The sequence below is a fragment of the Nothobranchius furzeri genome, chromosome 19, assembly GCF_043380555.1.
Source record: "Nothobranchius furzeri strain GRZ-AD chromosome 19, NfurGRZ-RIMD1, whole genome shotgun sequence".
NCBI lineage: Eukaryota > Metazoa > Chordata > Actinopteri > Cyprinodontiformes > Nothobranchiidae > Nothobranchius > Nothobranchius furzeri.
In genome coordinates this window covers 13,343,209-13,364,562 of record NC_091759.1, presented here as the reverse complement: position 1 = coordinate 13,364,562, position 21,354 = coordinate 13,343,209, and the positions used below count along the sequence as shown (strand labels likewise).

Below are 21,354 nucleotides of genomic sequence, written 5' to 3'. Positions count from 1 at the left end.
TGAATCTTAAATTGAAATATGACTTTTTTAATCTGCTCATTTGAAAGACTTGCTGTTGCTAACAATATAATTTAACATTTCATTTGAACACAGAAATGCACATATAGATGTATCCTTGTTTCTAAAACCAATTGTCTTATTTTCTTTAATTGTTTTACTGTTTATAGCCCCACACCCAAGGAAAAAATAAACATATATATAATTTTTTCATTTTTTTCCATGACAGCATCACAAATCACCCCAAAGCCTCTTTTTCATTGATGATCCAAGTTCTCTCTCTTTCCAAACACTCTGGAGATAAAAAAAAAGAAAAGAAATAAAAAGGTTCCAGAACAGAAGCCTGATTCTGATTGCAGCTCAGCCTAGCCTGATTGCTGTTGGATCCATTCCAACCCTTATCACCTCTTATCACCACAAACTCACTTCAGATTTGCAGTACAGGAAAATAATTATTCTGGCTGGCCTAACAGCTGCCAAGAAACTAACTGCTGTGGGGTGGAAACACCCCCAAAAATCCCTTGGCGAGCAGCTTGTGTGCTTGATGTAATTTATCTGGATTTTCTCACAACTGTGAGTTAGGAGTTCAGGAAACTAACACCAGTTTGACAGATGTAGACTTGTACCAGTACTGCATCATGTGACTTAATTTGTTCTAGCTTGCAGTCAAATGACCATTTCACCTGGATTTAAAAAATCTTTTTAGCATGATTGTTATTGATTGATATAATTAACTTTGTAACGTCACATAATGGCCTGATTTTGAGATCCCACAGGTCAAGATCTACAGCCAGGTCAACTTAACCTGGCTATGACACAACCTGCAATGTTTTACCCTCACAGGAGTCTGGATGTCTACACTAGTCCCTTTAAATCAGAACCTGCTTCCTCACACCAGCTGGAATCAAAGCCTGAGAGATATAATAATAAAAGGAATAAAATAATAATAACAATAATAAAGGATAAACAACTGCATTCTCTCTCCTCCAAGGTCCTTCACAGAGAAACTCTTTTAAATGAACTCCTTTATTGCCAGACGAAAGAAGAAAGAATATTTTATAATTATATACAATGAAATGTTCATCGATCTGTGTTTAATGATATATGCTTAGCATGTTTACTGGATGAGGTCATCACCATTTGCACTCATACAAGACAGAGTAATGTTAAGTTAATGCATGACACATAGTTAACCTTTTGCCCAGATTCATAGTCTCCGTATCAAAAAGAGTATGTTCTGAGATGCTTGGTAACATCTCTCAAACTTGTCAGCCCCTGATTGGCTGGCCAAATCATAATATCTATTCCTTAAAACAAGATGGTTTTGAGTAATTTGTCAGTTCTGGAGCTAGCTTCAGACCGGCCATCTTTAGCACCACCTGCTGTCAGTCCACGGAAAAGACAGCAGCCTGCTGTCAGCAGGTGACAAGCTCCTGCGCGTCGGGAGGCAACGCGCTGTGCCAGAGCGTCGGTACTGACACCCGCCGTAAAACGGACATTTAACCAAATTGTGATGTTTACCCTCTTGCAATTTAACCTTCCCCTCACCCCCATCCTAACCTTACCCAGCTTGCGCATGCAAAGCTCTGATTGTTGGCGCGCTCCAGACATCTGCGTCCTGAGCACGGCCACAGTAACATTTTCAAATCAGGTGTCGCCACCTCAAAAACTAATTTAACACACGATCGTTCATGTCGGCTCATTTCCTTTTATGTTTTCTGTCTTTTATTCTTTTATTTGTGCCTGATGCGTTTCGCTGCTGTGGATCGGGGCGCATCACCTGTTTTGTCTTCAATGACACACCTGACTGATGTGGCCGGCAAGCAGCGCACACTCCGCTGTTTTTGCAGTCGGTAGATCTTTTAGAACTGCAGTTCAAAGGTAACTCATAAGGTGAATATATATGAACCCAGGTAGCAGTTTTTCTTTAGGACTGAGAGGAGATGCAGGAAGATAATAAACAGGCAGGACAGAAAAATAGTCAAATAAAAACAAGTTAGTTTTTGTACCTGCTGGTTGCAACAAACCGACACCATTGAAGGTAATCAGAAGTGAGGAAGAGAAAATGAAATAATTATTTTAATGTTTAGAGCAGCAGGAACTCCGAGAGGCTGCAGGCGCATCAGTGAGTTTGCGGCCGCTGCGCAGGGGGAGGGGGGAGAGGGCTGAAGCAGAAACTACCGTTGTTAAAATAAATGTTACTTTGAAAATGTGGGCGCAATTTTAATTGTCAAAAACTCCAGCGAACCATTAGTTCATTTTGCTCAAATAGAAATTGAGGCCTGCCTCTAATTCTGGCCCTCCTTCCAATAAAGGTCTGGAGCTTGATGAGCTTGAGTCAAATACAGGCCCGGGCCTGTATTAGAGGATTTACGGTAAATTCTTAAATTTTTATAAACCTGAGTGTTTCTTGAATCAAACGAAGTATGTACAATCCCTTAATGAATAAAAGAATCCTAGAATCTTCTGACTAACACAAATAAAGACCAGGCAAGCTGATATTCTATATTTAAATAGAGTATTACAGCTTATTGGTCTCAAGTAGTGTTAATAATATAAATAGCTCTTAAATAGTATATTTGGTTAAGTAAACTGCTTTATCTAACATTACATAATGGCAATTACCAGCCAGATTTATTAAAATCGTACACTTCATGGTGGTTTTTGAATCATTAATTAATATCAAAAATCTATTATCTGTGTCTGGGTGAAAAACGAGGGTGATCTCGTTATTCGCCACCAAGGGGTGCTGCTCTCCCTTGTCATTCAAAGTCAAAGCTAAACTGCAGGTAATCAACTATTTGTGGATATTTTAAGATAAATACATTTATGGGTGTGTGTTATCACGTATTGAGTGATTCTGCTACATTGTTCGTGTGGTTTTGTCACTGTTGTAAGCTGGTGTTAGCTGGGCCAGGAAACTGATCCCCACTTAGTATTTAGCTGCTCGCTAATTCAGTCTAATCAACCGGTATAATTAGCACACTAACGCCGCATGACGGTCGCTTATCCGATGAAAATACCAGATATTAATTCTGTTTTCAATCAGAATTACACCAGGGACGCCTGAGGCTAGAATTGATTAGCCCGAAATTAGTACTATACCCGTGGGCCCTCCCCCTATCCACCCGTTCTTGGGCCCAAAAATGGAGGAGCGTAGCGAGTGCATGCCACAAAATTACAAGCGTTTACTGACATAATTGTCATGGTGGCGCAGTGGTTAGCACTGTTGCCTCGCAGCACGAAGGTCGCAGGTTCGAAACTCGGCTGCGGCCTTTCTGCGTGGAGTTGCGTGTTCTCCCCATGCATGCGTGGGTTTTCTCCGGGTACTCTGGTTTCCCCCACAGATCACAACATGCCCTATAGGTTAAAAAAAATAATTGTAAGTCGCTTTGGGTAAAAGCGTCTGCTAAGCACATAAACATAATTAGAGCGAGAACCTGAGCGGTATTCCACCAGTCGAAGGGCTGATTCTACCTTGTGAATCACGCCAAGAGATACGCTTCACAAAAAGGCGGTCTAAGCCGTTAGCTTAGCAAGCTAAATTAGCAAGGCTGACAACGCCAACAGACACGCAGATCAACAAGCGGCGCTGTCAACTGTTCTTAGCAGCGTTTGCCTTTATCATACCTCGCTTTACCCTACAAAACAAGCTCCCCGCAGGTTTTAGTGGTTTTGATCGTATATTTTGACTTTTATTGTGAGAAAGCCATCTCAACGGGCCCGTCCGCCATTTTGGACGGCGGAACTGTGCGTAACGGAGTGACGCACACTACCCCTCCCACACTTGCCCAGATCTCAATCAATCTGGTACCGCCATCTACTGACATGTTTTAATCCGGCATCTTCAGCAACAGCTTATTAGATCCAGTTTTCCACTGATTTTATCACAAAATTACTGTTTTGTGGCATCATCAAGATGGCCCAAGACAGGGATAAACTTTTCATGGATTTTCTAACTGAAATGAAAAGGGACATTCAACAGCAGTTCTCCAATGTAAACCATAAATTACAAAATCTGGATGATAGAGTCCACACTATTGAGCATGCTTCCTGTGTTGAAAAGGTTTAACCCTTTCTTCTGCTGATCTGTCTCCAGATATGGAGAAAAAGCTGCAACCAGATGAACAGATTGACTCTGACCTACAAGAAACAGACCAAATGGCTGATTCTGTTCCAGCCACACTGATGATAAATTCATCCGCCATGGACAGTGGCCCTGACGCCCCCGGGTGTCGTGCCAGACAAACTGTTCTTGGGACATCTCCTACCTCAGGGGAGAGCTGGTAAGCCCATGGTATCTGTGAGATTGCAACAGGAGCACCCCTGCAATGCTCTTCCGGATACTGGCTCAGACTACACACTCATGTGCAAGTCTGATTTCAACCGCAACTGCCTGGGTGCAGGAGGAGGCGTACGACCTCCACAATTGAATCCTTGTGCAGTAACTGTCCATATTTTCTCTCCTTCTACCATGATCTTGTCTTCCAGGTCTATGCTACACTTCACGATCGGTCCTGTGACTTTGACGTGGACTCCGTGTACATCTGTGAGCACGGTGCCATGCCTTTGATCATCGGCGTTGATCTTTTGAAGCGCTTTAAAGCTTTTATCGATCTGGAAAAGGGTGAACCTTGGGCGGGTGTCGAAGAACCCCTGCCATTTATTTTGCCTCCTGACCTAGACTCTCACTGCCTTGCCATTGGTGACCCTGAGCATGGGGAAATTGCATGCTCACTCCCGAGTTCAAAGCCTCCATCAGAGCCGTCCTCTGATGTGTTAAGAGTGACCAGTCCTTCCACAGCCTCCAAGGTCAGTGATACCCGCAGAGTCTGTGTCGTCGCTGCAGCTGGATCGCTTCAACCTGGGGTGGGAAAACCACCTGCTCCAGATGAGGTCGACGGTTGCAGTGACACTCCACCTCCACCTGAATCTCCAAAACCTGCGGTGGGAACACCATATGCCGATGGGGGAGATTGATGATGGCACTGATACTCCAGCGGAAGCCCAGAACCTTGCGGTGGGGACACCACATGCTGAAAGGGGGCTGATGACATCACTGACCCTGCTCCACTACAGCTTGCGCTGGTGACCTCTAGCCCTGAGGTTGGTGACCCACCAACCAAAGGGGGGGTTGACTGTCGTCCTGTACCAATACTGGCTGACCTTGATCTCTCTGACTGCACCTGCGCGTCGACCGAGGGCTCTCCAGAGCACTCACCTGTGCCGACCCCTTGAACAGCCACAACTACATCAGTCTACGGTCATAAACATTCTTTGTTTCAGTTTTCAGGACTGACAAAGTATCTTTGGCAAGTTGCGTGTGCTTGTCTGGTGTCCAACGCAGTTAAACACTTTTCCAGCTACATCGCTGGGCAGAAAATCATCATTGAAATTCAACATCAGCCAGTGACCTTCCTTAACGGTCAACACATCAGAAATGGTGTGGTGACCAAAGCACGCATTGCGTCATTGCTGCTTGCTCTTCAGAGCTTTGACATTGAAGTACGCTACACACAGAATCACCGTAGTCCTCTTGGCATGGGTCTGGCTGCGTGCCAGCATTGCTTGGACGACGCTGTTGCGTCGGTCCTACCGGCTAACCCTCCCCAGACTCTGCTGAACCCCAACCACCACTACTTCGACCAGGCTCTCTGTGTGGACTTACCAACTGTCCGTTGATGGCAGTTCCTTTTGACACGGCGCTGAACCTTGTTCAGGTGTGTGTCTTGTTTGGCTACACGCTAACTGGAAAGACTCTTAGTGTTACCAGCTGGGTCCCAAGACCTCAAACTTTGCAGAAGTGGCTGGGATTTTGATAGTGCTACAACTCGCTGCCGACCATGGTGTCCTCAAGCTGGTGTTCTGCACAGACTCGGACTACGCGCGTCTCAGTTTCATTTGTCATCTACCTTCTTGGAAAAGCAACAGGTCCTTAACCTCTAACCAGAAGCCTGTTAAACATCAAGACCTCTTCATGGCTTAAGATGCCTTAGCGACATCACATGACATGCAGATCTATTTCCGCCAATTTCCACATTGGTTACCGGCCCCAGTCTTCCGGCCAGGTGGAAAGGATGAACCAGACTGTTGTCAGCACGTTAAGGAAATACATGTCATCTGGTCACAGAGACTGGGATGTGAAGCTTCCATTGGTCCTTATGGCCATACGGGCTACTCCCCATGAGTCTACAGGTGTCTCCCCATTTGAAATGAATACATAAATACTATTTAAATACCATTTATCTAACATTACAACTTCGTATGGCCCAAATTTAGTAAATAAGAACCTCTAATTTCCTTTAAAAGTGATTGAACCCTTTGTTCAATCAAGTCATAATTATGAAATAATAAAAAAATGATTTTTTTTCCTCTGAGTGGCAGAAATGGGCTTACACAATTTCTGTAAAAAAATTAGTAGTTTCTAGATTTCTGTAGGAGACAAATTACAAATTATTCTCTCATCTAAAATGTATGCAGTCACAGGAATGTTTCTAATATGTTTAATTCCATATAACAGCAGGTCAAAGGAATTTGTCAACTCTAAAGCTGAAATTTATACATTTTTCTAAGATTTATTATCCTAATGTCAGGTCTGTGCCAGGAGTGCAGCTGTATCAGAAGCTAATGCAGCATTTTTATAATTTGCACAATTACATAAAACTAGCCAGCTGTGAAACATCCCACTGAGTCATTCATTGTGACAAACCCTAAGAGAAAGATCGCCAGAAACTAAAGTAAGTTTAAGAATTTTCCAGTTTTAATTTAGATTTTATAGCTTATCACTTGACATTATGCTTTAGTTAAACCACTTTTATTTCTCTAACTTTCTGATATGACTCAAGAACTGCGAAACATTTCAATAAACCTAACTTCTCTTGAGTTACTTAATTAATTTTGTCCTGGACTTTTGTTTCTCAACCACAGACATTCTAGGCTTTCTTTGGTTCAAAGGAGAAGAACGGGGTTGATGATGCAATGATAGGTAATCCAGTTGTACCTGTGGCTCTCGTCCTAGACTGGCTCCGCCCCCGACGGCAACAACAGGAACCCCCGTCTGAGCAGAGACAAACTCGAGCATTGGGGCTAGAGGGGCACGGTTTGGTGGTGGTGGTCTCTCCTCCTCAAACACCAAACCCTGGATAAAATAAAGGTTGCATAATGAGTAAAAATCAGCTTCACCTACATGCAGGTTCATAAGTTAATTTTATTTATAAGAAAAATGCTGTTTTCTTGATTACGCATTATTTTATTTCCAGAAACCACATTTTCTAATTATTTGCAATACTAAAAGGGCTTTTTTCACCTGTGTTTTTATGTACAGATAGTAAAGTTTGAAATGTTATATGTAGGACACTCATATAGAGTATATGCCATGTTATATGCAAGATACGTATATATATGTAATGTTAAATGTGGGATACGCATATATGCAATGTTATGTGTAGGATACTTATATGTGCATTGTCATATGAAGGATACTCATATCGTATGATCACATGTAACGTTACATATATGAGTAACCTATATATAAACGTACACATATGCGTATCCTTTCACATAACATCACATTTATATGAGTATACTACATATAACATTACATATATAAGTAGCCTACATATAACATTATATATATATATATATATATATATATATATATAATGTTATATATATATAATGTTATATATATATAATGTTATATGTAGGCTACTTATATATGTAATGTTATATGTAGTATACTCATATAAATGTGATGTTATGTGAAAGGATACGCATATGTGTACGTTTATATATAGGTTACTCATATATGTAACGTTACATGTTGCATGCTCACATATATGTGATGTTATATGTAGGACACTCATATATGTAATGTTATATGTAGCATACTCATATAAATGCAATGTTATATGTAGGCTACTCATATATTTGAAATTTTCTATGTAGGACACTCGTATATATGTAATGTTGGATGTATGATAGTCATATATATAAATATGAAATGTTATATGTAGCATACTATATATATATATATATATATATATATATATATATATATATATATATATATATATATATATATAATGTTATATGTACAATACTCATATATGTAAAATTATACATATGATATTCATATATACATGTATATATGCAATTTTATATGTAGGATACTTATATATGTAATGTTATGTGTAGGATACTCTTATATATGTGATGTTATATGAAAGAATACACATATGTGCAAGTTTATATATAGGATACTCATATATGTAATGTTATATGTAGGATACTCATATATTTGTAATTTTATATGTAGGACACTAGTATATATATAATGTTATATGTATGATACTCATATATGTTATGTTATATGTAGGATACTCATATATATATATATATATATATATATATATATATATATATATATATATATATATATATATATATATATATATGCAGTGTTATATGTGGGATACTTACATATCTAATGTTATATGTATGATACTCATATATGTAATGTTATATGTATGATACTCATATATATGCAATGTTATATGTAGGATACTCATTTTAGCAATGTTTTATGTAGGACACTTATATATGTAATGTTATATGTATGATACTCATATATGTAATGTTAGATGTATGACACTCATTTATGTAATGCTATATGTAGGATACTTATATATGTAATGTCATATGTAGGATACTCATATATGTAATGTTATATGAATGATACTCATATATATGTAATGTTATATGTAGGATACTCATATATGTAATCTTATATGTATGATACTAATATATATGCAATGGTAAATGTATGATACTCATATATATGTAATATTATATGTAGGATACTCATATATGTAATGTTATATGTATGATACTCATATATATGCTATGGTAATTGTAGGATACTCATATATATGCAATGTTATATGTGGGAAACTTACATATGTAATGTTATATGTATGATACCCATATATGTAATGTTACATGTATGATACTCATATATGTAATGTTACATGTAGCATACTCATATATGTGCAATGTTATATGTAGGACACTCGTATATATGTAATTTCATATGTATGATACTCATAAAGAGTATATGCAATGTTATATGTTTGCTACTCATATGGAGTATATGCAATGTTATATGCAATATATATATATATATATATATATATATATATATATATATATACATATACATATAGTTATATGTAGGATAATCGTATATGCAATGTCATATGTAGGATACTCTTATATATTTAATTTTATATGTAGCATACTTTTATATATATATATATATATATATATATATATATATATATGTAATGTTATATGTAGCATACTCATATATATGTAATGTTATATGTAGGATACTCATATACAAATGTAGGGCTGTCGCGGTAACCGCAAAAATGAAATATCGCAATATGAAGAAGCCCACCGCACTGCATCATGGGCCACCGCGATTACTGAACTTGGTTCAACTCAATGATGCATGTTGAGAAGGATGGCTGCACTGGTATCAAAACGAAACGTTACTTCGCTCCTTTGGGAGCACTTTGGCTTTCAGTACGTCAGCTGCTGCGCAGCCAGAGTCCTTGGCCAAGACAGAGCTGCCACCAGCGGCAAAAAAAAAAAAAAAAAAAAAACGCTCGGAGACCTGCTGAAGTCCCGGACAAGCACTGCTTCTGCAACCGTCCTGAAGAGTTTGAGCCGAGCTGGAGCTCACTCGCTACCTGCAGGAGGAATGCATCCACCCTAAAGAAACCCCCCTGACATGGTGGAGCAACAACCGGGAGAGATTCCCTTTGCTCGCCAGAGTCGCACGCAAGTACGTGTGTGTTAGTGCAACGAGCGCACCATCCGAGAGGGTTTTCAGTGCTGCTGGAAATGTTGCCACCCCTCTCAGATCCTCTCTGAAACCGTATATGGTTAACATGCTGGTTTTCCTTGTAGGTAACAAGGACGTGACCGAGCTATAAAGCACCGTCATTCATGTGTGTGAAAGTGAAATGATAGTGTGCCCGCCCCCCGGCGCGCGCGCGCCCGGTACATGTAATTTTTTATGCTTGATTTTAAACAACTAAACAAAATGGGGACTTGTTTATTATTTGTTAGATGCTGCAGCCAAATTTGCATTTAAAAGTTTAACCTTATCCTGAATATTGTTGTTTTTAAGTTCAGTCGGACTCCGACTGTCGGAGAAACAAATGTTACTGCGATCTGTGTTGTTACTGCCCTTTGATCTGCATTCAGTAAAGTGTTATTAAAGAAGGCACAGCAATTTTTAACCTTTTTTAAATGTGTAAACATTATGTTTAGATAGTACTGCAATAAAAAAAAGGGCTGCAATAATATCGCACACCGCAATATTAAGCCACCCTGAATCACCGCAGGGGGAATTCCTCGACAGCCCTATACAAATGTAATGTTATATGTATGCTACTCATATAGAGTATATGCAATGTTATATGCAAGATTAAATCTATATCTATATATACACTTGTGAGTGTGCTAATATATATATATATATATATATATATATATATATATATATATATATATATATATATACACACACCGTAAATCCTCTAATACAGGCCGGTATTGAATTAAAGGCCGGGTCTCCAATTTTGGCCGGTGTCGGAGTCAGCGGAGGTAAATAATGGCCGGTCTCTTATTGTGGCCAAAAATGTGAAAACAAGCCAGTACTAGCGTCCCAGCGGCAGACTTATAGTCCCCAAATCAACCAGCAAGAGGCAGTAGGGGTGCTCGCAAACCTCTATCAGGCTTTTCTTTCTACGCTTTGTAACACTTCAGACACGATCCTCTATCACGCTCCTACCACACAGAGTCACGGTGTCAGTTAACCATGCTAATTCAACCCGCTCCACAGAACACACATCACCTTCCCTGTGGCTTACATAACACTCACACAACACGCAAATCAGCACATAGGAACTAGCAGAACGATAGGAAACACATATAACACAATACCCAGAATGCACCTGGCTTACAACCCCAGCCAGGTCATTACACTATCAAGTTCAAAGAGAACGTGCTGATTATGCTGCAGAACACTCTGGAGAGCAGCAGTAGGGGGTGTATGAACTACAGTAATCCCTCGTTTATCGCGGTAGATGCGTTCCAGACCTGGCCGCGATAGGTGAAAATCCGCGAAGTAGGGACTCCCAGCATGCCCCTCGCGGGGATTCCCTCCACGTCGCACCTACGTCACAAACCGCGGCTATAAACGGAAGTCGCCTTTACAGCTCAGTCATCCTTTCTTCAGATTCATGATCAGAGTTTCCAACCTACCAATCAATCCAACGAACTATCAGCTCATAGTAAGTTATCTTACTTACTTCTGGAAAGCCCGGCATTTCCGTGTCACTTCGTTGACGCTCGAATGCTCGGGGGTTTCCTAGAGCAGCCGGCGTTTCACCGACGCTCTCACTTCCGCGTTTGTGAAACCACGCTCCCTATTGAATTATCGTATGATCACATTCTCTGTGATCAGCAACGCGCTGTGCCGGACCGTAGGTACTGACACGCGATCGTTCATGTCGGTTTATTTCCTTTAATGTTTTCTGTCTTTTATTTGCGCCTGATGCGTTTGGCTGCATGCTGTGGAGCGGGGCGCTGCGCGCATCACGTTGTCCTTCGACGCACTGATCACTGATATGGCCGCCAAACAGCGAGCGCTCCGCTGTTTTTGCGGTCGGTAGATCTTTTAGAACTGCAGTTCAAAGGTAACTCATAAGGTGAATATATATGAACCCAGGTAGCAGTTTTTCTTTAGGATTGAGAGGAGATGCAGGAAGATAATAAACAGACAGGACAGAAAAATAGTCAAATAAAAACAAGTTAGTTTTTGTACCTGGTGGTTGCAACAAACAGACACCATTGAAGGTCATCAGAAGTGAGGAACAGAAAATGAAATAATTATTTTAATGTTTAGAGCAGCAGGAACTCCGAGAGGCTGCAGGCGCATCAGTGAGTTTGCGGCGCTGCGCAGGGGGAGGGGGGAGAGGGCTGAAGCAGGAACTACCGTTGTTAAAAGAAATGTGTTTAACTTTGAAAATGTGGGCGCACTTTTAATTGTCAAAAACTCCAGCAAACCATTAGTTCATTTTGCTCGAATAGAAATAGAGGCCTGCCTCTAATACTGGCCCTCCTTCCAATAAAGGCCTGGAGCTTGATGAGCTTGAGTCAAATACAAGCCCGGGCCTGTATTAGAGGATTTACGGTATATATATATATTTATATACATGGAGTGCAGAATTATTAGGCAAGTTGTATTTTTGAGGAATAATTTTATTATTGAACAACAACCATGTTCTCAATGAACCCAAACAACTCATTAATATCAAAGCTGAATGTTTTTGGAAGTAGTTTTTTGTTTTTAGTTTTAGCTATTTTAGGGGGATATCTGTGTGTGCAGGTGACTATTACTGTGCATAATTATTAGGCAACTTAACAAAAAACAAATATATACCCATTTCAATTATTTATTTTTACCAGTGAAACCAATATACCATCTCCACATTCACAAATATACATTTCTGACATTCAAAAACAATACAAAAACAAATCAGTGACTAATATAGCCACCTTTCTTTGCAAGGACACTCAAAAGCCTGCCATCCATGGATTCTGTCAGTGTTTTGATCTGTTCACCATCAACATTGCGTGCAGCAGCAACCACAGCCTCCCAGACACTGTTCAGAGAGGTGTACTGTTTTCCCTCCTTGTAAATATCACATTTGATGATGGACCACAGGTTCTCAGTGGGGTTCAGATCAGGTGAACAAGGAGGCCATGTCATTAGTTTTTCTTCTTTTATACTCTTTCTTGCCAGCCAGGCTGTAGATTACTTGGACGTGTGTGATGGAGCATTGTCCTGCATGAAAATCATGTTTTTCTTGAAGGATGCAGACTTCTTCCTGTACCACTGCTTGAAGAAGGTGTCTTCCAGAAACTGGCAGTAGGACTGGGAGTTGAGCTTGACTCCATCCTCAACCCGAAAAGGCCCCACAAGCTCATCTTTGATGATACCAGCCCAAACCAGTACCCCACCTCAACCTTGCTGGCGTTGGAGTCGGCCTGGAGCTCTCTGCCCTTTACCAATCCAGCCACGGGCCCATCCATCTGGCCCATCAAGACTCACTCTCATTTCATCAGTCCATAAAATCTTAGAAATATCAGTCTTGAGATATTTCTTGGCCCAGTCTTGACGTTTCCGCTTGTGTGTCTTGTTCAGTGGTGGTCGTCTTTCAGCCTTTCTTACCTTGGCCATGTCTCTGAGTATTGCACACCTTGTGCTTTTGGGAACTCCAATGATGTTGCAGCTCTGAAATATGGCCAAACTGGTGGCAAGTGGCATCTTGGCAGCTGCACGCTTGACTTTTCTCAGTTCATGGGCAGTTATTTTGCGCCTTGGTTTTTCCATGTGCTTCTTGTGACCCTGTTGACCATTTTGAATGAAACACTTGATTGTTCGATGATCACGCTTCAGAAGCTTTGCAATTTTAAGACTGCTGCATTCCTCTGCAAGATGTCTCACTATTTTTGACCTTTCTGAGCCTGTCAAGTCCTTCTTTTGACCCATTTTGCCAAAGGAAAGGAAGATGCTTAATAATTATGCACAAATGATATAGGGCGTTGATGTCATTAGACCACACCCCTTCTTATTACAGAGATGCACATCACCTAATATGCTTATGAGGAAATAATGATCTGACGAACAGGTGAGCGGACCTTCCTTACATGGGAAGTCCTGCTGTCACGTTAAGAAGGAGATGCTGCAGACCCGCAGATTCACGCCTGCAGCAGAGAATCTGGTGTGATCTCCAGCCTGATCACAACTTCCTCGTTACTTGCTGCCTCTGATGCACTTAAGCATCCACCCCTTAGCTGATGAAGGCTTCAACACACCTCGCTGCTTAATGATAGTAATGCATGTGATGTTTAGACAGTGACTCGTCTCAGAAACATTGAATTCCCCGACAGAATTGTTTAGAAAATCATCAGAAAAGTTTTAGAGTGTTTCTGTTTTAACTTAAACTTCTGTTTTCAACTTTAAGACACGTTGTTTGTGATTGTTTACAGAGTAGTGAGAACACGGAGCGTTCTCCCAGCGGCAGCCAGGTGCTTCTCGTTTGTCTGACTACTTTCATAAACTACTGTTAGGGCAAACAATTATTCTGTCTGGTGCGTTCAGCACTGCACAGATGTTACGTAAATGTTAAAAACATAGCTTACCGCAACTTTTGTAAAGTTTCCGGTGCCACCGGGCAGCCGATGCAGTATCGATCACTGAAAAATAGCCGCGGCACGAACTCCGTTGTTGTTTTGAAGGTTTTTTTTCCAAGTTAAGAAAATGTTCTGCCTTGCTCGAAATGCAAGCTGCGACTAAATGCATGAATTTTTTTTTACTCGTCATTTTCTTCTAATTAATTAATCATAAATAACGCGTGAAAGTCTCGGCCCTAATACACACACACACACACACACACACACACATATATATATATATATACACACACACTGGTCACGACACTGGTCAGAAGTTTTAGAATGCCCCAATTTTTCCAGTTTTTTTTTGGAAATTATTAATTATTACAAATTATTGGAAATGAAAGCATAGCACAAATAAGCAATTGGAGTTAAAAAAAAGAAATCATGTTATCAATTTATAGACCAAAATGTATTCTAACTCTTTGACTCATCAAAGATGCCACCTATGGCACTCATGGCATTCTTTCTACAATAGAAATCAAATGTTCTTCAGAAAGTTTGTCCCATATCTGTTGCAGAAGTTCCTACAAATGTGCGGCACTTGCATGTTGCTTTGCTTTCACTCTTCTGTCCAGTTCATCCCAAACCAGCTCGATGGGGTTTACGTCTGAAGACTGTGCTGGCCACTCCATGTTTACAAGCTTACCATCTTATTCTTTTTCCCTGAGGTAATTCTAGCATAGCTTCGACTTATGTTTTGGGTCATTATCTTGCTGTAGGATGAACCCCTGACCAACTAGGCGCATAACATAGGGTACTGAATGGTGCTGGCGAATGCTATGGTAGCCATTTAGGTTCAGAGTTCCTCTCACTCTGTACAAGTCACCAACCCCGGATCCGCAAAACAGCCCCAAACCATCACACTTCCCCGTCCATGTTTGACTGTTGATGCCACAAACTGTGGAACTATCCTTTCACTTGCTCAACAGTGTAGAAAGATCCTGCATGATGAACTGAAGATTTTAAATTTGGATTCATCAGTCCATAGTACCTTCTTCCAAGCTTCAGTAGTCCAATGGCAGTGTTTCATGGTCCAATCAAGCCTCTTTCTCTTGTTCTGACATCTTAGCAGTGGCTTTCTTGCTGCAACTCGTCCTGTCAAACCTGCAGCTCGAAGTCTTTTCTTCACAGTTGAAACCGAGACTTGCTTACTACGACCACTATTAAGCTGTGCTTGAAGCTGTTGTCCTGTGAGCCGCCTATCAGGCAAGCTGTTAACTCTGCCAGACCTCTTCCTGTCAGAGTTTGCCTCAGTTTCTGAGTGCCTTTGGATGGTGGAGGAAACTGTACTCACTGACATCTTGACTTTCTTTGCAACTTCTCTGTAGGAAAGACCTACATTTTCATGTGTTATGGTGCTCTGTCTCTCTTCGATTGTTAATTGCCTTTTTCTCGCCATTTTTGTAGCATCACACTATTATCTGCAGTACAATACTGTTCAACTGATGCTCACGAGGGTATGGTATGGTATCACAGTAAGTTCCAACACTGCTTTAATGCTGACAGAGGTGGTTGTAAGTATTCCAGAAAAGTTGGAACACCTGTGAGAATTAGTAGCACCAGCTTTCAAGGCTTGATGAACCAATTGCTTCAGAACAGCTGTGTTTCCTGAAAAAGGCCTTTTTGTATATTTCTGAAATGTACATTATTTTTCAGTTTTGAGTAACCTTATCTTTTTTTTTTACCTCTGGCAGTTGTTGTGATTATTAGCCAACAAATAATTTGTAAGCTTTACTTACTCTTTGGATTCATCAATAAAATTCGTAAATATGGAAATATTTACTGATTTATTACGTAATTAGGATATCCGTGGATATGCCTTGGGGTACCACCCCTTTTTAACAGGGGAAAAATGAATCCAAACTTCTTATCAATCTGTCTGAAGTTCGTAAAATTCTTTTCACGAGCAGCAGTTGTATTTATACCACACAAACAAATCACCTGAGACAAAACTTAATTGGCAATAACATTTGTTAACTAATATGACCACTTCAGCTCCTCCCAAAGCGTTTAGCCAACCAACATCAGCCAACTTATTTTATCAAACGAATAACAAGCAATGAAATGATAATGTATAATAACAATCTGATCCGGAAGGTGGGTGAAATGACGTAATCAGCAGTGATAGGTTGGTTACCCAAAATGGAGGGAGTTTTGGAAAAACCAAAATGGCGGATCCTTCATTTGGCTGAACAAAGAACCGCGTGGTGTCTTCAGCTTGTCCTTCTAAACCCTAAAAACCAGTGTGTGTGTGTGTGTGTGTGTGTGTGTGTGTGTGTGTGTGTGTGTGTGTGTGTGTGTGTGTGTGTGTGTGTGTAGTTCAGCTTGTCTTCCCAACACGCACAATCAGTGGGTCTAAGTAAACGTCAAACAGTGATGTGGCAAGCTTTCACAGTACTTAATCAAAAAAAAAAAAAAAACACTTCAAATCGCTTCACCAAGCTCAAAGGAAAAAACAAACAGATCAATCAAAGGCAAATTGAATATCCAATACAGTCTGTCAGCCTGGCCACAGTGTGAACAAACTCAGATACTAACAATAAAAAAAAAAACGGATCTTACTTTAAAGATGTCCGATGGAGTTTTTGGTACGGAGGAGAGAAAACCGTTTGTTAATTTGAAGCAGTCGCGCGGTCGACCGCTTCTTTTGGCTATGAGAGAATCGAGGGGAAAAGAGAGGAAAAAACTTTGAATGAACGAACACACGAGGCGTCCCTCTGGAGTTCGCTGAGCAAATCAGATGGCGTTGTTCCGTCCACTTCAGCAGCTAGGCCTCGTGCACATGCTGTCCGGAGCGGTACGAAGCAGAGGCGACGATCTCCTTACTCCAGATGAACTGGACTTGAAGAGAGCGATTTCCACTCTGCGCTTCATCTTATAGACTCTCCAGCGGGCGGTCTGTAGCGGCTGGGGTTGGCGTCGCTTGATGACGCCATTAAGCTGCTGCCAGCTGCAGAGGATCATGGGAGATGAAGTCCCTGCTGGCGCTGATTTTAATATGCCTTATTTCTTTACGGTTCAAGGCGTAGATGGCACAGTCTTTTGGAGAAAATACTGCGCAGTAATTTCTCATGAGGGCAGGACCCCAACACAGTTCACCACTTAACTTTGTACCATTTCAAGCTATCCATTGGACTTGAATGACTGAAACTGCAACAAATAACTGGAAAAATTTGGGCGTTCTAAAACTTTTGACCGGTAGTGTATAAGAAATGTTATATATAGGAAACTTATATATATATATATATATATATATATATATATATATATATATATATATATATGTAATGCTATATGTAAGCATTTGGAGTGCTATATGTATTTTGACACAAAACCTAAAGTAACTTTTGCTGCTTGTCGAAAATACCGTAAATCCTCTAATACCGTAAATCCTCTAATACAGGCCGGTATTCAATTAAAGGCCGGGTCTCCAATTTTGGCCGGTGTCGGAGTTATCGGAGGTAAATAATGGCCGGTCTCGTATTGTGGCCGGATGGAAGTGGTAACAAGTAAGTAGAGTGTCCCAGCGGCAGGGTTATAGTCCCCAACTCAACCAGCAGGAGGCAGTAGGGGTTCACGCAGACCTGTATTAGGCTTTTTCTTCAACGCTTTGTAACGCTACAGACACGATCCTCTATCATGCTCCTACCACACAGAGTCACGGTGTCAGTTAACCATGCTAATTCAACCCGCTCCACAGAACACACATCACCTTCCCTGTGGCTTACATAACACTCACACAACAAGCAAATCAGCACATAGGAACTAGCAGAACGATAGGAAACACATATAACACAATACCCAGAATGCACCTGGCTTACAACCCCAGCCAGGTCATTACACTATCAAGTTCAAAGAGAACGTGCTGATTATGCTGCATAACACTCTGGAGAGCAGCAGTAGGGGGTGTATGAACTACAGTAATCCCTCGTTTATCGCGGTAGATGCGTTCCAGACCTGGCCGCGATAGGTGAAAATCCGCGAAGTAGGGACTCCCAGCATGCCCCTCGCGGGGATTCCCTCCACGTCGCATTTACGTCACAAACCGCGGCTATAAACGGAAGTTGCCTTTACAGCTCAGTCATCGTTTCTTCAGATTCATGATCAGAGTTTCCAACCTACCAATCAATCCAACGAACTATCAGCTCATAGTAAGTTATCTTACTTACTTCTGGAAAGCCCGGCATTTCCGTGTCACTTCGTTGACGCTCGAATGCTCGGGGGTTTCCTAGAGCAGCCGGCGTTTCACCGACGCTCTCACTTCCGCGTCTGTGAAACCACGCTCCCTATTGAATTATCGTATGATCACATTCTCTGTGATCAGCAACGCGCTGTGCCGGACCGTAGGTACTGACACGCGATCGTTCATGTCGGTTTATTTCCTTTAATGTTTTCTGTCTTTTATTTGCGCCTGATGCGTTTCGCTGCATGCTGTGGAGCGGGGCGCTGCGCGCATCACCTTGTCCTCCGACGCACTGATCACTGATACGGCCGCCAAACAGCAAGCGCTCCGCTGTTTTTGCGGTCGGCAGATCTTTTAGAACTGCAGTTCAAAGGAAACTCATAAGGTGAATATATATGAACCCAGGTAGCAGTTTCTCTTTAGGATTGAGAGGAGATGCAGGAAGATAATAAACAGGCAGGACAGAAAAATAGTCAAATAAAAACAAGTTAGTTTTTGTACCTGCTGTTGCAACAAACAGACACCATTGAAGGTCATCAGAAGTGAGGAACAGAAAATGAAATAATTATTTTAATGTTTAGAGCAGCAGGAACTCTGAGAGGCTGCAGGCGCATCAGTGAGTTTGCGGCGCTGCGCAGGGGGAGGGGGGAGAGGGCTGAAGAAGAAACTACCGTTGTTAAAAGAAATGTGTTTAACTTTGAAAATGTGGGCGTAATTTTAATTGTCAAAAACTCCAGCGAACCATTAGTTCATTTTGCTCAAATAGAAATAGAAACCTGCCTCTAATACTGGCCCTCCTTCCAATAAAGGCCTGGAGCTTGATGAGCTTGAGTCAAATACAGGCCCGGGCCTGTATTAGAGGATTTACGGTAATCACTTTCTTGGCATCAAAATTTCCAGCCATCATATGTTAAATAAATGGCACATACTGCATCAAACAAGATCAGAAAATCACTTTTAGAGCTTCATGGACTCCCGTTAATTTTTATTGACAGTAGGGGACCAATGGACTGGGAATAGATGGGCGTGCAAATGCGATATGTGCGAAGGTGTGAAAAAAAAAAACTTGCCTTAACCACTGCAACATTTTATGTTATTTTTATATGTATACTTTTCATATTACAACTAACTGCTTTATTCTTGGCTAGCTGTTAGCTAATCAGTCCTGTAGATCAAAAAACTATTTTTTTTCCAAATAGAGGCTATACAAGAAGCTTTATATAAATGTACAAAACAGTAATTTTTAAGACTTTAAAAAAACACTTAATTGGCAAAGAAAAAAATCCCATTAAGATATCAGTTCTCATTCTAAGAATGTTCTTGCTTTGCTAAAAAAAATAAAAATAAAAAAACTGAAGAAACGAATCACACAAAATGGATGAAGCAGTTTAATGAAGTAATAAAACAACTCCTACACGTTTTTAAAGATAAAGCTTCAACTCCGGTTGGTGATCAATGCTCACAGAGATAAGGGTATGTGGAATGGAATGGCAACCTGTCAGGACAGTAATGCGTGTTGCGCCAGTGAAGCTTAAGCTGTTTCACTCAATAAGAGGTAAGTTCTTGACTTATTGGTCACCCCAGCTCTTGCAGGGAAAACTTACACACGGAACCACAGCTGCATAAATGTTGTGTATTTCTAATTAACCTTTCAATTTCCTCCTTTTTTTTTGTTTCTACACACAAAGAGGGAGAACGCACAAAGTTCTGGTAAACACCATTACATTACGATATGAAGTGGAGCGATAAAACGATGAGCCTTTCTTGATGACCTGCTGCTTGTTTCCTTGTACTGATCCAGGAGAACAAATTGAAGGTGACAGCTCAATTCTCCGAGGGAAGCATTTGTTATGCAAATAGGTTACAGACAGGATGTGGAAATCTGACAGTGTTACTTAAATATTCCAAAAAAGACTTGATTGGAGAGGTTTAAAAGGACAAACTCATTGTTGCAACATGAAAATAGAAGTTTGATGACACGGTCCAGAATACATGCATAAAAAATAAACTGTGGTTGATTTGTTGTTTACACTCATTTACATTACAATAAGATACATATGAAGGTTAAAAACATGTTTGTGTCCTCAGAAAGCCACGCCTTCCTTCAGATACAAAATGTTTTTAACCTTAATATGTCTCTTATTGTAATGTGTATGAGTGTAAACAATGATTAACTTGCTAAATCAAACACAGAGAGATTTGTGATATAAATGGATCATTGTAAGAACAATATTCATTTCAAATTCATTGATTTAAGCACAGGTTATTCAAACATTTGATTTAAACATCTTGTTCATTCACCACATATGATTATTTAACTTATAAGTTGTAAAGCCTTGTAGGATTCGTCTGGATTCACTTTTATTCAGAGTGAGGAATCTAGCAGTCTGACTTTTAGCAGAGAGTTAAGGCTTTTGCGGGAGACCTTGACAGTTTATTTATGTCTGCGTTGAAGAACAATAAGTGAGCAAAAGGTTCGGTTGATCTGTGCATCTGGATCCTCCAGCATGCAGAACCTTGACTTTGGAGCTCTGGCGTGCATGAAAGGTTACTGTGTCAATGCTATGGTGAAAATTGACCATTTTGATTCATAACAGTGTTTGTTTTATTCATAAAAGACTGTCCTGTTTTAAAGTAGAAAAGCACTTTTAGTTCACAGCCTTCCTGTTTTGTTTGTAGGTAGAGCCACTGTTTATCCATTTAATTTCTGTTTTCTTTTCCTGCGTTGCTCCCTCCTCACGGTTCTAGACAGAAGAGGGCATAACAACCAGTAGGAGAGAGAAGCAGAAAAAATTGCTTCAAAAATCTTTTTTGTTTTACTTCATCATTAAAAAAAATCAATGTACATCAACAAT

At 40.5% G+C, this 21,354-nt stretch overlaps 1 protein-coding gene across 1 annotated transcript in view; it reads right to left on the bottom strand.

The window, feature by feature from the left end:
• The window catches only part of grin2da (glutamate receptor, ionotropic, N-methyl D-aspartate 2D, a), a 341,018-nt gene that overhangs the window by 175,328 nt on the left and 144,336 nt on the right, over window positions 1-21,354 (bottom strand). Inside the window, exon 3 of the mRNA XM_015973318.3 lies at window positions 6,998-7,135. Coding sequence (XP_015828804.1) covers window positions 6,998-7,135 — 138 coding nt within the window. The remainder of the gene's footprint in view (window positions 1-6,997; window positions 7,136-21,354) is intronic.